Source organism: Bufo bufo, chromosome 3, assembly GCF_905171765.1.
Source record: "Bufo bufo chromosome 3, aBufBuf1.1, whole genome shotgun sequence".
Lineage (NCBI taxonomy): Eukaryota > Metazoa > Chordata > Amphibia > Anura > Bufonidae > Bufo > Bufo bufo.
The window spans coordinates 303,830,127-303,846,375 of record NC_053391.1 but is presented as its reverse complement, the minus strand read 5'-3'; the positions used below and the strand labels follow the sequence as shown (position 1 = coordinate 303,846,375).

General features: G+C 41.5%; 1 protein-coding gene across 1 annotated transcript in view; it reads right to left on the bottom strand.

Moving 5' to 3' along the window:
- NECTIN3 (nectin cell adhesion molecule 3) overlaps window positions 1–16,249 on the bottom strand; it is a 93,005-nt gene that overhangs the window by 22,801 nt on the left and 53,955 nt on the right. The window contains exons 2-3 of the mRNA XM_040424227.1: window positions 5,629–5,970; window positions 327–623 (exon numbers count right to left, since the gene is read on the bottom strand). Of these exons, the coding sequence (XP_040280161.1) occupies window positions 327–623; window positions 5,629–5,970 (639 nt within the window). The remainder of the gene's footprint in view (window positions 1–326; window positions 624–5,628; window positions 5,971–16,249) is intronic.

Here is a 16,249-nt window from a genome sequence, read left to right as displayed (position 1 = left end):
ACGTGAGCACTGCTAAGGTGAAGACAGATGAGCATAAAGGCCCCTTTATACTGCTTAATTGAGCAGAAGATTGTCAGGAAGGAAGCTTTCCTTCCCAACATTTGCCTGCTTATCAGAAGGTATAATCCCTATAATATGGCCCTGAAAGCAAACCTTTGGGACTGTTTGTATATGTATATAACTAGTGTACTTGCATCTCGCTAGTCATGTGTCCATGAAAAAATGTAAAAACAACTGCATTGCAAGTTCTCCCAGTTTATTATGTACCTAAATAAATGCATGAAAGATGTTTTACCAATAGAACGCCAGTTAACAATTCTACTCACATTGTATATCCAATGTAAATGGATACCGGATATCACTTTCCAAAGCAGGGTGCTTTACGATGCAGGTTATGTTTCTTCTCCTTGCAAATCTCGTTGGGATTAGCTTGTATTGGCTTATGACTGTCACAGTTTTATTTGCAAATGTTGTGGAAGTAGTCTCCGCTCTCCCAAGAGACTCTTCCCAATATATTTCAGCAGCAGGTTTTCCTGTGGCAGCTGTGCAGGTGGCTGCTATGGTTTCATTTGCTCCATCCATTAGTGGGTAGGGTCCTTTACTTATACTCACAGTAGGTTCAACTGAAAAATAAATGACAAAATTCCACTATAAAAACATAAATATGATGATACTGTGATAGAAGAAGCCATTTGTTCTCTCAAATAGCCTGGATCTCTCTGAACAGTTCCAGGCTATTACTGCTGTACTTCTTATGAAGGCCTGAAGATGGCAGGACTTTGTAAGAAAATAGCAAATTTGCCATCCATTGCAGTTTAAGGGGATCATTCAAGCAAAAGTAAAAAAAAAAGATAACAAATGTAAAAAATATATATATAAAAATTCATATCACTCCCCATTTTCACATAATGAAAATTAAAGTAAAATTTTCTGGACTATAAAACGCACCTCAGGTTTAGACAACAGAAAATGAAAAAAAAAAATTATCTGTTATTAATAGGGATGAGCGAATCGACGTCAAATGAAACATCCGAAGTCTATTCGCATAAAACTTTGTTCCAATACTGTACGGAGCAGGAGGTATGTACAGTATTAGAATGTATTGGCTCCGATGAGCCCAAGTTATTGCTTTGCGACGTCTCGCGAGACTTCGGGTAATAACTTCATAAATTGATTTATACTGTAAAAAACATTTCCCAAACTCGAGTTCGGTTCAAAGGTACCACGTGACTACAGATCGTCCCAGAAAAAAATGAGCCCTCACACATCTCTGTAGATGGAAATATACATTTTTGATTGATTATGTCAGTGTAATTCAATAGAGTCCAGGTCTCACAGGAATACACAGTCATGGCATGCTGGATGTTGTGGTATGGGCACATGTAGTGCACACTGGGCAGCTAAAAACCAAACAGCATGTTTTTTAAACCCTTGAGGACACAGACAGTTTTCCCTAGGAGAGAGACAAATTTTGTAAATTTCACAAGTCACTTTATGTGATAATTTAATGCTTTCCTGACATTCATCAAGACTGACGTTCCCATACACCAGTCTGGCCCCTGTCATGTGCATGGGAGTGAGATGCACCTAATTTATTAAGAGGCTTAAAAAGTCACAATTTACAGCACCCACCCACATGTGGTTGTAAACTGCTGTAAAGGCACACGGCAGGGCTGAGAAGGGAAGGAGCGCCACATGGTTTTTGAACTTCAGATTTTGCTGGAATGATTTTTCGTGCTTTCTGGTTTTATAAACACTCTACATGTGCCCCCATTATTTTGCCTGAATGTCTGAGAGGGCTCAGGCGTATAAGAGCACTATGTGCATTTTGAGGCCCAGTGTGGTGATTTGCACAGCTTGTGTTGACAACCGTAGAGGTTCTGGGGTTAAATAATAAATGAAAAGCCCGAGAACTGACCTAATTTTGGAAACTACAAAACTGCACCCCTCAAGGTATTATAGGTTGGATTAAGCATTTTGACACCACAGGTATATTGCAGAAATTAATGTGCGGCGGACAGTGCAAAATTAAATTTTCAATTTGTACACAGATATGGCATTTCAGTGTTGCGCGGAGCTCATGCTATCTGAGACTCACACTACTACTTGAATTCATAGGTGGGACCTATCAGATACTGAAATGCCATAAATGTGGAGGTAAGCTGCTGTATGGGCATGTGGTAGGGCTCAGAAGGGAACGGTTTGATGACGTTTTATTTTGTTTTTTGGGAAAAACTATTTAAAAAAAAAAGACTTTGGGATTGCAGCATGCGCTAGGTGGGAAATATGACATACAGTCAAAACTCCTCTACAAACGAAGTAATAACTATGAGCGTGGTAATATAACCCTATTAACACAAAAAAAAAAAAAAACACGCAATGGGTAAATAGTAACATTTATATTATTTATTAAATCCAATACAGTAAAAAAAAATAATCATAAAGTGATTGCATCCAAAGTGGTTAAAAAAGGATCCTATATAGCAGCACATGGTAGGTTACACCCACTAACAGTGGTCCGCAAATACCAGAAATATAGCAACAAGTCCACAGATACATTGGGCACATACACCACTGTGCGAAAAAACTAAGATGAGTCAAATAGGTATCACGCCCCCTGGAAGAAACCGCTTGGCAAAACGTGCGTCGGGGAGTCACTGAAGGCCACACCACTCTGCAGTCTGTACCATGTTATACTTGTTCCACTTGCAATTTGTTATACAGTATTCAGTGTTTGCATTCCTGTTTGATATGGTGGCACACTGCTGTGCATACATCTACATGGGTTCCCATTCCCCTGTGCATAAGGCATTATAGAGCGAGTCTAATGGATTTTTAGGATTGTCAGGAACTTTTTCTGGCTCCCTCTTCATAGTTTTTCACACTGACCTTTGTCATTGATGTGATTTTGCCTTTCCTACCTACTTGACTCATCTTTGCTTTTTCACACAGCAGTGGTCTATGGGCTGGTATCTGTTGACTATGTTTGCTATATTTCTGGTATTTGCGGACCACTGTTAGTGGGTGTAACCTACCATGTGCTGCTATATAGGATCCTTTTTTAACCGCTTTTGATGCAATCACTTTATGATATTTATTTTTACTGTATTCGATTTAATAAAGAATATACATTTTACCATTTACCCATTGCGTGTTTTTTTTAAATTTTTTTGTGTTAATAGGGAAATATGACATCTTTATTCTGCTGGTCAGTACAATTACAGAGATATCAGAAATGGGATTTAAAGGGGTTATCCAGAAATATGAAAATATCAAACACTGCATGGTAAAACACAGTACTGCTGAAATAAAGCTGTGTAACTCACAGTACTGTTATTTATTGATTTTTATCTCCCTGTAGCAACTGGTGTGCGCTGTACCATTTCTTCAGCTCCTTATGGTTTGTGGCGCTGGAAAATATACCTCAGAACTACAGTTCCCACAATCCTTTCACAAGAGGGACACGTATCCTGTTTTACTTGGGTTACGTGGCAGCTGCAGCCAATGACTAGCCGTGGTAGTGTCACGTGACTCAGTGACATGACCCGTCACCGCAGCAGCAGTCACATGACCTACACCAAACAGGAAGTTGACACAGGGAGATCCGAGACCTTCAGTGCCGGAGGGGGAGCGATGGAACTGGAAGCCAGCGGTGGGGATCAGGTAGGTATGCTCACCACCGCCGGTCCAGCTATGCTGAAAAAAAACACACCAAGAGTGAACAACCCCCATAATTAATAAAGCAATTAGACTCATTGTAGTGTATTGCAATATCTCCAAAATAAGTATTGAGGTAAGTATAGTGCCATGTGGGGTACATGTCCTAAAACACACCCATACCTTTCTTGCAAAAATACTGTCCTCTTATGAGGGGAGGCCTATGTGACATTCCTGGTGAAGCGATGGTGCACTGAAAACCTTATTCTCATAAAAATAAAATAAAACATTTCTCAGGACCAGAGGACCGGATTTTCACAAGTAAGGTATAGTTATGGTTCGGGACGTCTACCCTAAATTTGTTTTACGGTCCGCAAATAAAGTATGCAGTATATTGGCTTTAGTAAGTAATTGATTTCTGGAACCACGCATGTGAGGACATTAAGATAAAAGGGACCGAGACTGTAGGAATATCAGTGTATGATTATATGTGATTACATTATACAGTATTTTAATAGTGTATGTTTTTATATAATCATTAAATATATTAATATTACTGTGAGCCAGCCGTATATATCTATTTGTATTTATCTCAGTGTCCGAAGGTAGTAGGCAGGCCGTGCTCCAGTTAGTATCTGGTGAACATACCCATAGCAGTTATACATGATATAAGATTTCTGGAACCACTTGGCTAGTGATGAGGCCAAACAAAGAGGCTGCTCTGTTATTAAAAACTGGATATGTTTCTGCATATGCACCACTAAATGGCGCAGTTATGCAATGTGATTTTTGCTGTACATTTCTGCAAGTGTTCAACATAAGGCTACTTTCACACCTGCGTTAGGTGCGGATCAGTCTTGTATCTGCACAGACCGATCTGCACCGATAATGCAAACGCTTGTATCTGTTCAGAACGGATCCGTTTGAATTACCATTTTTTGTTCATGATAATGCAAACGGATCCGTTTTGACTTACACTGAAAGTCAATGGGAGGCAGATCCGTTTTCAATTGCACCATATTGTGTCAGTGAAAACGGATCCGTCCCCATTGACTTACATTGTAAGTCAGGACGGATCCGTTTGGCTCTGCATCGTCAGGCGGACATCAAAACGCTGCAAGCAGCGTTTTGGTGTCCGCCTCCAGAGCGGAATGGAGGCTGAACGGAGGCAAACTGATGCATTCTGAACGGATCCTTATCCATTCAGAATGCATTGGGGCCAAACTGATCCGTTTTGGGCCACTTGTGAGAGCTCTGAAACGGATCTCACAAGCGGACCCAGAAATGCCAGTGTAAAAGTAGCCTAATTTGTCCAATAAACTGTGCACTGATTCATGCTAAAATTTAAAAATGTACCTTGGCTGTAACACATTTGCTTATTCATATTAGCGGTATAGGTTATATTTTAGCCATGCATTTGATTATTTTTTGTTCCATAATTCTAATCCATGTAGATTTGGTTTTCCTTTTTTTGACATCACGTCTTCAGAGAAATACAGCTAACTGCATACCTGACTCTAGCTTGCCCTGTTTGGCCACTATTGAAGGCGTTAGGTGGCCAGTCACTGACTCTGAGAGCTGGAGATTGCCCGCCTGACTGCTATCGGGAGCCAAAACGAATGCACCATTAGTGGCCAAACAGTGGAAGTTAGCAGGCACAAAAAACAGCAGCCCCAGATGCGCTGCTATGCAGCTAGTTATCTTCCTTTGGGAATGTGACAGTGTCCTGTAAAGATTGCTATTTTCTACAGATCAGCCTCATGAAACTCACTGAGGCAGATTTACTCATGTCAAGGCAAAGCATAGGGAGAAATCCATGGCAAATAAGCAGAAAAAGACTAGAGGTAATACATTTTGCTGTAGGTTGGTAGTAGAATTTCCAGCTAAATCTGCAATGGATATGTTCTGTCCCGTGTGGGCATACCCTTACTATTACATGTGAATGGTAACAACATAGCGGTACCGACTTACCAAGTACTGTCACAGTAGTCAATGACTGCACGTTTCCAAGAGGAAAAGTAACTGCTTTACATATGTATTCCCCAGCATCAGGAAAGTCTACATCATTTATAACAATTGTGGCATCATGGAGAGATGTATTTTTGAAAGATGTTCGATTCTCATATGCTTCTTGAAAAGATATTCCATAGATTGGATGCTGAACAGCTATGGTCTGAACACTTTTGCCAATGACTTTCTCCCATGAGATCTGCGTTATTGTTTCATTGACCTCAATTAAGCATTTTAAAGTAATGTTCTTTCCCCATACTGCAGTTTCATATGGATCCACATGTACTGGACCAGCAAATGTACCTGTAAAAAGACCAAAAATAGATGCGGTTAAGATTCATGGGTTTTTAATTTATATATATATATATATATATATATATATATATATATACAGTACAGACCAAAAGTTTGGACACACCTCATTCAAAGAGTTTTCTTTATTTTCATGACTATGAAGGCATCAAAACTATATGAATTAACACATGTGGAATTATATACATAACAAACAAGTGTGAAACAACTGAAAATATGTCATATTCTAGGTTCTTCAAAGTAGCCACCTTTTGCTTTGATTACTGCTTTGCACACTCTTGGCATTCTCTTGATGAGCTTCAAGAGGTAGTCCCCTGAAATGGTCTTCCAACAGTCTTGAAGGAGTTCCCAGAGATGCTTAGCACTTGTTGGCCCTTTTGCCTTCACTCTGCGGTCCAGCTCACCCCAAACCATCTGGATTGGGTTCAGGTCCGGTGACTGTGGAGGCCAGGTCATCTGGCGCAGAACCCCATCCCTCTCCTTCATGGTCAAATAGCCCTTACTTTCAAAGTTTTCCCAATTTTTCGGCTGACTGACTGACCTTCATTTCTTAAAGTAATGCTGGCCACTCATTTTTCTTTACTTAGCTGCTTTTTTCTTGCCATAATACAAATTCTAACAGTCTATTCAGTAGGACTATCAGCTGTGTATCCACCTGACTTCTCCTCAACGCCACTGATGGTCCCAACCCCATTTATAAGGCAAGACATCCCACTTATTAAACCTGACAGGGCACACCTGTGAAGTGAAAACCATTTCAGGGGACTACCTCTTGAAGCTCATCAAGAGAATGCCAAGAGTGTGCAAAGCAGTAATCAAAGCAAAAGGTGGCTACTTTGAAGAACCTAGAATATGACATATTTTCAGTTGTTTCACACTTGTTTGTTATGTATATAATTCCACATGTGTTAATTCATAGTTTTGATGCCTTCAGTGTGAATCTACAATTTTCATAGTCATGAAAATAAAGAAAACTCTTTGAATGAAAAGGTGTGTCCAAACTTTTGGTCTGTACTGTATATATTATATGCACCATAACATCCCCATTGTCTTAACGTTAGGTTATAATTAGTATGCCGAACACACTTTAAGGCCTTGTTCACATCACCGTTTCTCCTTTCCGTTCTCCGGCTCCGTCAAAAATCATGTTCTGAGCGGACACTGAACGGACCCTATTATAGTCTATGGGGTCTTTAGGCTCCGTTACGCTCAGTTAGGTCTCCATTATCTGCAGAATCCGTCCTTTCCGTTCTCCTGCTCCTCAATGGAGCCGGAGAAGCGGTGATGTGAACGAGGCCTAATCCATAATATTAATTCTAGCTCACCTTTTCTTGAAATTTATAGCTGTTTTCCCTCATTGAAACTAATTGAAAAACTGTAGGAGAATGAGTTTACAAAAATCGCCCAAAAAAAGAAAAATGTGCAGTTTTCAAATGTAAAAAGTAACACTAAATGGGGCTTAACCTGCCGCAGACCCCTTTAAGTGCACCTAAACATTCATAAAAACATTAAAACCTGTTCTAAATGTGATGGAAATTATTTTTGTAATGTACTTCTTATTTATTCATTTTTTGCTTTTCCTAGCGAACTAGGCATTTGAAGTTCTCTTTACACAAGCTATATGGATTCTGTCAGAATCTGGCTCAGGGAAAAACTGGTGGTTTTGCTCACAGGGTCAATTAGATTTTTCTGCGATTACATTCAGTGTGTGTGTTTTATCTATGCAGATTGTATCCAGATTGCATGTAAGTTTGCATGTAAGTGAAGAAAAACTTAAGAATAGCAGTCTTCATCTCCTGGCAACCATCAGTGAAAAACACAGCTTTGTACCATCATCAAGGTTTCTGCCTTTGCAGAGGATTTTTACTATTTTTTTTAATTTCAATTACAAAAAGTAAGGACATGGCAGATTATAATTTATATAATTGAAAGAAGTGGCAAAAAGCCCTAGCGTTTCATACTGTGACAGACCAATTTAAGTAAATTGAAGTACCTCAATTTCAAAGCAATAATAGGAAAGAAATCTGCCAAGGAACAACTTGCAAAAATGTTCCTGAGCTATTAACAGACTTTGTCAGGACACCCAACAGGGAGCAGCTATAAGTCTGATGCCATCAACATGCCAAAAACCTCCTGGCATCCTCGAATACACGGTAAAACAACACAAAATGTACCGCAAGACTTGTTGGAGGGATTCACTGTGATCTTCCTGAAAAACCATGAATAAACCCATGTAAGTATATGAGGCTTTCGTTGTAGTCATGATTTATAAAAGAAACTGTTCTAGCATAATATTCCTCAAAGTGTTTCTATGGAAACCCGTGTTAGGCCAATTCACACTTCAGTTATTTGGTCAGGTATTTCGATCAGTTATTGGGAGCCAAAACCAAGAGTGGATCAAAAATACAGAACAGGTGCAGATCTTTCCATTATACCTGATCTCTGAGTAGGATTCACTATTGGTTTTGGCTCACAATCACTGATGGAAATAACTGACCAAATATCTGAAGTGTGAACTAAGCCTTACACTACAGCTTGTAAATGATATCAATGGGTAAAGCCACGTCAAAGCCCATGCTCCTTTAAAAAAAATAAAAATTCTCAGGACTTTGAACCCCTCTTTTCACACACAAGAGTGTTAAAGGGGTTGTGAGGGACCATAAAAAATGTTTCATTGTGTAAACCTCGTCTAGTCTCCAACCGAGCATAATACTGTACCTGTCAATTCAACAACCATGCTCTCGCTGCGCTCCGCTGTTTACAACCCGGACCTCCGGGTTATGGGAGTCGATGATATATAGCCACAACACTTCCCATAATGCTGTAAGATCTGCCCGGAATGTAAATGCCTACTACAACTTTCTCTTGGCTGAAAACTACATCCACTACACCCTCCATCATCCCCTTGCTTCCTCCTTCTAATATTTCCTACCAGAAAGCCTTAAAGAGGACCTTTCATGTGATTTTATGAAGGGAGATAGATACCTGTACTTGCGGGGTACCCCCCCACTGATGCTGCCACCCTGCTTACATTTTTTAAAATATGTTTCCTACGCCCTACCAGAGCGGGGGACAGCACTACAGCCAGGGAGGAGACGCCCACTGAGAAACCCTGTCGTCTCTTCCTCCCTGTTCCGATGCTCAGTATTAGCATACTGAGCGGGAGAAATCCGGCTGGGCACAGCGGGGCATAGGCGGCATATGACATGGGACTGATGTCAAGACCATTGAGCCGGAGTTTGGAACAGAGGGCATCATGGAAGGCATGCTCAGTATGTCAGCAGAAACTCAGTTTTGGCAGAGTGATCACTACTGCGATCTCCAGAATGAGACAGAAAGTGCAGCGCAAGTGCATTAGTTGCAGGGCTTGGCAACGGAAACACAAGGTTAACCCCTTAGTTTTTCTTCCCTTATCATCGTCGCCTTCCAAGACCAAAACCTTTTATTTTTCCGTCTATGTAGTTGTATGAGGGCTTGTTTTATGTGGGACAAGTTGTAGTTTTTAATGGTGTCATTTTGGGGTACACATAACTTTCTAATAAATTTTTATTAACTTTTTCGGGGAGGGAGATGGCAGATGTACGTTATAAATTTAATGGCGTTCATTTTTCTGTATAAATAACATGATAAGTTACACTTTTTGATCACTTGTTATAAAGTTTTTTCGGTGGCGACTAAGAATGAATTAGCAATGCTGCTATTTTCTTTTTATAGCATTTACCGTAGGGGATAATTTACATGATATTTGTGTAGTGCGGGTTGTTACGGATGTGGCGATACCAAACACTTGTGGAAGCTTTTATTTTTGCAATTTTTTTTCCATTGAAAAGCGCATTTTCAATGGAAAAAAAAGGCGTATTTCTTTTTTATTGGAATTTTTTAAATTTAATAAATGTATTTTTTTACCACTTAATAGTCCCACAAAGGGATTATAACAGGCAATATGTTGATTGCTTGTAAAATACAATGCATTACTCTATAGTGCTTTGCATTTTAATGTCAGTGCTATACTGACATTGACCAGCAGGCTGTGCCAGAGAGGCACAGCATGCTGGAAAACACTCAAGGCTGGCTTGGGGCCTATACCAGGCCCCAGCCAGCCTTTACACACATCGGCACCCCGCAGTTGCATGGGGGACAGAGGGAGTCTGCTCCATTTGTCATTGCTTAATGCAAGCGGACACCATTCCCCACGGCATGTAAGGGGTTAAACAGCCCAGATCAGCACTCCTGCCGGTCCAGGATGTTAGAGCAGGAACGCGGCTCTCATGTGAGAGCCGAGTCCCAGCTCTCCCAGGCTAAGGACCCTTAGTGACTGCCGTAGAACTGCCGTTTATTCCAAGATAACCCTTTTAAAGGGAGTCTGTCACCATATATCAGCATTAATCCTGCTGACATGTGAAATGGCTTGTGAGCTGAATTTAATGCTGGTACCATATCCATAGGTGGCTGCAATGTTGGAAAAATAGCTGTTTTTTAACCTGTAAATTAGCCCATTGGTGCAAAGAGGGCAGTGCTGTTGCACCATAGAGGCTCTGCTCCCTGTTTCCTAGGCCGTATCCCCACCCACCACTTTGACTGACAGGACAGGCAGTGAAAACATATTTACACCTGGCCCTTATGTCTCGCAGGAGCGTACAGAGATTGAGTGCCCTAAAACAAAAGTACCGGGATTGTACACCTTGAAAAGTGAGTTCAACCACAAAACTTATGTACTTGCTAAAAGCAGAAAACCTGGCAATTGCTTGGTGAGTTGACTCACACATAAGCAGTGGCCTAAATGAAAAATGTATGTGCAAAGCTCATACCTAAAGCATCTTCATCAACGAGAGAGAGCGGTATCAAAAATCCCACAACTAGGACCACGCATAAAAAGATATCAAACTATATACGGCACACCTCAAACACCTTTATGTTACCAAAATCTGAGCGTGCACTGCATGCCATGCAACCTTATATGCAAGTCATTATAAGCAAAAGTTACACAAAATTAAGCACTGCGAGTCAAGCAGACCTTTTCATAGGCTCGATGTTTTGTGTATGTCAGGACAAACACATAAAAAGATAAAAATATGCTAGGCCCGTACCAGGTGCTCAGTGTCAATCTACAGGGTAGAGGCAAACTATCCAGACAGAAAAAGATAACCAGACAGCATCACAGATATGTCCACTCTTACCAACACATCCACTGTCGTCACTCACTCAGCCTTTCCTCTCCGTCAAACATTCTAAGGCATGTATGCTAACATATAACACAGCAATGAGACTCCAATTCATCCACCTGTCCCACAGGACCTCCTTTCTCATGTAAAGCAATTTATAGCAGTTCTTAACCATTGAAGGCAGGCTGATCTTTTGTCTTCCATAGTAATTTTTTTTTGTTGTTGCCAGAAAGCAGCCTACTGTATAACCATATTGTACAATCTCATCTATGATTCCCAAGAGACAAACCTGTGGAGTGACCACTCTAAGGAACTAAAACTTAGTAATTAATGACTTCACAGACTTGAAATCCCTAGAGTACATTTTAAGACTTTAAAGTGTAACTACACTTTCAGTTAACGTTTCAGAATAAGCTGCCATGTGTGGATACATGAAGAATAACAATATATTTGACTACTATATGACTTGTACCTAACATGTTTTACAAGGCTCCAACAGGCTCCATCTAGACACAGGCATGAATCAGTAGTGTTATATCTTACCCCAAGTGCTTTATTCACATCTATACCGTTCAGTTCATCTTTCTAATGTCCTATATGCCTAAGTTCCGCATACATTTTTTTTCAGCACACAAAGAACTCAGTGTGAACATACCCTGAGAGTTAGTAAACAGAATCTCCTGTCTCTATGTGACAGCTCAGGAATAACTGAGAATTATAGATGGAGCCTGTAGAGAAGAAAACATGTAAACATGTCAAATACAAGGAATAAAGTAGTCAAATATAGTGTTATTATTCATGTATACACACATGGCAGCTTATTCCGAAACATTATCTGAAAGTTAAGGTACACATTAAAGTAAAATAAAAGTTAAAGTAAAATATAAAATAGTACCATAGAACTCCATGGGTTATACACTGGCCGAATACACATTTCGTTACCAGTTAATGTGTATGGACCAGCTTTAGTAAAGGAGACTTCATCTTACATAGAGGCAAGAACTGGTGCCTGAGAACAGGGAATAGAAAAGGAGAAATCATCTATCATAAAATAAAATGTTTGTTACTTGAGGAAAATCTTAACAAGAAACTATACCTGGAATGATGCTAAAACGAAACCATCCAGCCCCTGCAGCTGCACAATGAACGTCAAAGCAACACAGTAAAGCTTTGTTTCACTGTTATTTGGTGGTTATCAAAGATTTTAAAATATGAACTACTCATACTATCCACTAGATGGCAATATTCCTCTTTTTTTAGCATACAATTGCTTCCTGAGAAGTATGCTACCTTTTCTGAGCACAGCAGCAAGCAAAAAACACAATAGACATGCAGCGTGTAATGTGCACATAAATAGATGGAAACGTGGTGACATTTTACTGTGCAAGTATAGGAGAAATAGCCAGGCAAAATGAGCTTAACCTTTCCCATGCTTTAAATAATGAGTAGAAATCATGTGATTAAAGCTAGACGCGTCACATATGGGAACAATAAGAAATACTAACCTGTTTAAATAGCCAATATGATTCACTTAAAGCGGCTTTGTCACCAGGATCAACCCTATACAACCAGCCATATAGCCTGGAAGGGTTGATGTTGCTGATTAAAATGATTTTTTTTTAACTGTAGGTAGCAGCACTCAGGACAAATATGAACTTTTGTTGGTATGCAAATGAGCTATTGGAGCACCAGGAGGTGGGCTTATGCTGTTTGAGCATCGCTCCAGCAACACTCCTGGTGCTCCAAACTAACACCTCTTTCGTTAAAAACACAACGCTCGCTAGAACAGTGTGTGTACACACAGTCTTCGGGCACTTTCAGAGCTGTGAAGATGAATACTGTGCACATGCCATTCACATCACGGAAACCGGAAGTGGCGGTGCCTTCGGCTTCAGCTGTCAATCTAAGGGAAGGGGGGGCATATTTTTATGTCTGGTTGTATAGCAGCACTCCAGCTGTTCAGAAACTACAACTCCCAGAGTGCTTCTAAGGTAGTTACAAGAACAGCCAAGCATTTGCTTGCTGGGATCTGTAGTTTCACAGCAGCTAGAGTGCCGAAGGTTGCTGTTCCCTGTTGTATAGGGTTGATCCCGGTGACAGAGCCACTTTAAGTCACACAACTTAAGGCCCCTTTACACTGCCCGAACATCGGGCAGATTATTGCTAACAGGTGTTTGAACAAATGCTCATTAGCAATTATCTGCCTGAGCAAAGGTGCCGCCGATTAGCTGATGAACGATTGAAATGCTCATTCGTTGGGTAAATAGGATCATTGGTGCGGTCACCTAAATAAAGTTTGCAGGCAGCAGATCATACTGTGTAATCTGCATTCTTCTGCCGACAAACAAAGACTCAGTATGGGGACGTGCGATGGTATTAGTGATCGCTCCTCCCTATACTGTGGAGATCACTGCATGTAATAGCAGTGGTCTCCTCCACTGAGGAGCAGGCGATTGCCAGTTACATAGTTAACCCCTTAAGGACCCGCGCCATACATGTACGGCGCAGATGTCCATAACTTAAGGACCAGCGCCGTACATTTACGGCACGGTGATCGGGCGGGTGCAGTAGATGCGCCTGCCCGATCAGTGGCAGGGGTCCGGCAGTCACTGATAGCCGGACCCCTGCTGCATGCGCCGGCATTGGTGAAATCACCAATGCTGTCGCTTTAACCCCTGCACGGCCGTGGTCAGCGCTGACCGCGGCACGTGCGCGCTTCAGAAATGTGCGGGGTGGCCATCGGATCCCCGCGCTGCTGTGACTGGGACCCGATGGCAGGGAAGGCAGCCTGATGCCTTCCTTAGGCATCGTGTCTGCCTTCCAGAGACAGCCTGTGAGATCCAGCCCCCTGGATCTCAGAGGCAAGCAGGCTGTAAGTGTATTACAGTGTGTAATACACTTACAGCCAAGTGTATTACAGTAATACAGAAGTATTGTGATGCATTGTAGGCTACTTTCACACCTGAGTTCGGTGCGGATCCGTCTTGTATCTGCACAGACGGATCCGCACCGATAATTCAAACGCTTTTATTCATTCATAACGGATCCGTTTGCATTATGCATTAAAAAAAAAGTAACGGATCCGTCTTGACTTACATTGAAAGTCAATTGGAGACGGATCCGTTTTCAATTGCACCAGTGAAACAGTGTCAGTGAAAACAGATCCGTCCCTATTGACTTACATGGTAAGTCAGGATGGATTCGTTTGGCTCCGCATCGTCAGGTGGACACCAAAACGCTGCAAGCTGTGTTTTAGTGTCCACCTCAAAAGCGGAAGACAGGCGCAGCGGAGACCAAATGCAGCCAAATTGATGCATTCTGAATAGATCCTTATCCATTTAGAATGCATTGGGGCTGAATTGATCCGTTTTGGGCCGCTTGTGAGAGCCCTGAAACGGATCTGACTAGGGTTGTTGCGATACCAAATTTTCTATTCGATTTCGATACCATAAAAAAGTATTGCGATACTCGATACCACGCGAAAAAATAAACAAAAGTGCATTCCGCATTTTAAAAAATAGCGAATAGCGCAGTTTGATTAATTTTTTTCTGTTCCGGCGTTCACCGCATAGATTTTTTTTATATTTTAATAGTTTGAACTTTTCTGACGTGGTGATATGAGATATGTTTATTTATTTATTGTTTATATATGTTATATGTGAAATTAGGAAAGGGGGTGATTTATACTTAATATTTTGGTGAATTTTTTAACTTTTTTTTTTTACACTTTTAATTTAACTAGAACCTGGGATCTTTCATCCCTTGTCCTATTCACCCTGATAGAGCTCTATTAGGGTAAATATGTCCTCGCACTGCGCCACCAATAATAAGTAACCCTTAATACAGGAGGCGGGTACTGGCAGCAGATCATTGGCAGTTAACCCCTCACCCTGAGGCAGGGTGTCGGCAATGCGATTCTGCTGCGCACCTGCCTCCTTATATGGGTCCAGGCTTTAAGTAGCAGGCTACACAGAGCGGCACCCAGAGGTGTCCCAGCACTTATTATTCCTGGGCGCCGCTCAGTTCGCCCGCTGTGCCACAGTAGAGCGGCGCCCAGGGATCCCCCTGCACTTACTATTATCCCTGGGCGCCGCTCCATTCTCCCGGTATAGGCTCCGGTATCCTCATATGTTAGGCTCCACCCAGTGGAGCCTGCCGGCGTCTCCTTCTTCCATGCTGTAGCGCTGGCCAATCGCAGCGCTCAGCTCATAGCCTGAGAGGTTTTTTTTCCTCTCAGGCTATGAGCTGAGCGCTGCGATTGGCCAGCGCTACAGCATGGGAGAAAGAGACGCCGGCAGGTTCCACTGGGTGGAGCCTAACATATGAAGATACCGGAGCCTATACCGGGAGAACGGAGCGGCGCCCAGGGATAATAGTAAGTGCAGGGGGATCCCTGGGCGCCGCTCTCCATGTCTGTATACTTAGTTTAGATTTTCTATTCTATTGAAAGGTCCTCTTTAAATTAAAAAAGTATACATATTAGGTATTGCCACATCCGTAACGACCTGCTCTATAAAAATATATGACCTAACCCCTCAGATGAACACCGTAAAAAAAAAAAGGGTCAAAAAAGCCCTACATCACAAAAAGTGTAATACCAAGCGATCAAAAAGTCATATGCACCCTAAAATAATACCAATCAAACCATCATCTCATACCGAAAAAAAACTGAGCTCCTACATAAGACGCCACAAAAAGAACAAAAAATAAATAAAAAAACGGCTTTCAGAATGTCAGAATGTGGAGACACTATGAAATATTTTTTTTCAAAAATGCTTCATTATGTAAAACTGAAACAAACAACAAAAAAAGTCATATTTGGTAGGGATGTCCCGATACCAGTATCGGTATCGATACCGGACATTTGCACGAGTACATGTACTCGTGCAAATGTCCCCGATACCACTGCCGATACCTGTGCACCGCTTCTATGTGTCCGTCCGCGGCCCCTGCATCTCGAACAGCTAACAGCTTCACAGGCAGCAGCAGGCAGTGTAATTGGAGCCTAGAGTGGAAGCTAGCTCCGCCCCACCCCGCCCTCCAACCAATCAGAGGCAACCAGCACTGACTCACAGTGCAGGGACTCAGAGAATCGTCTGACAGTTTAT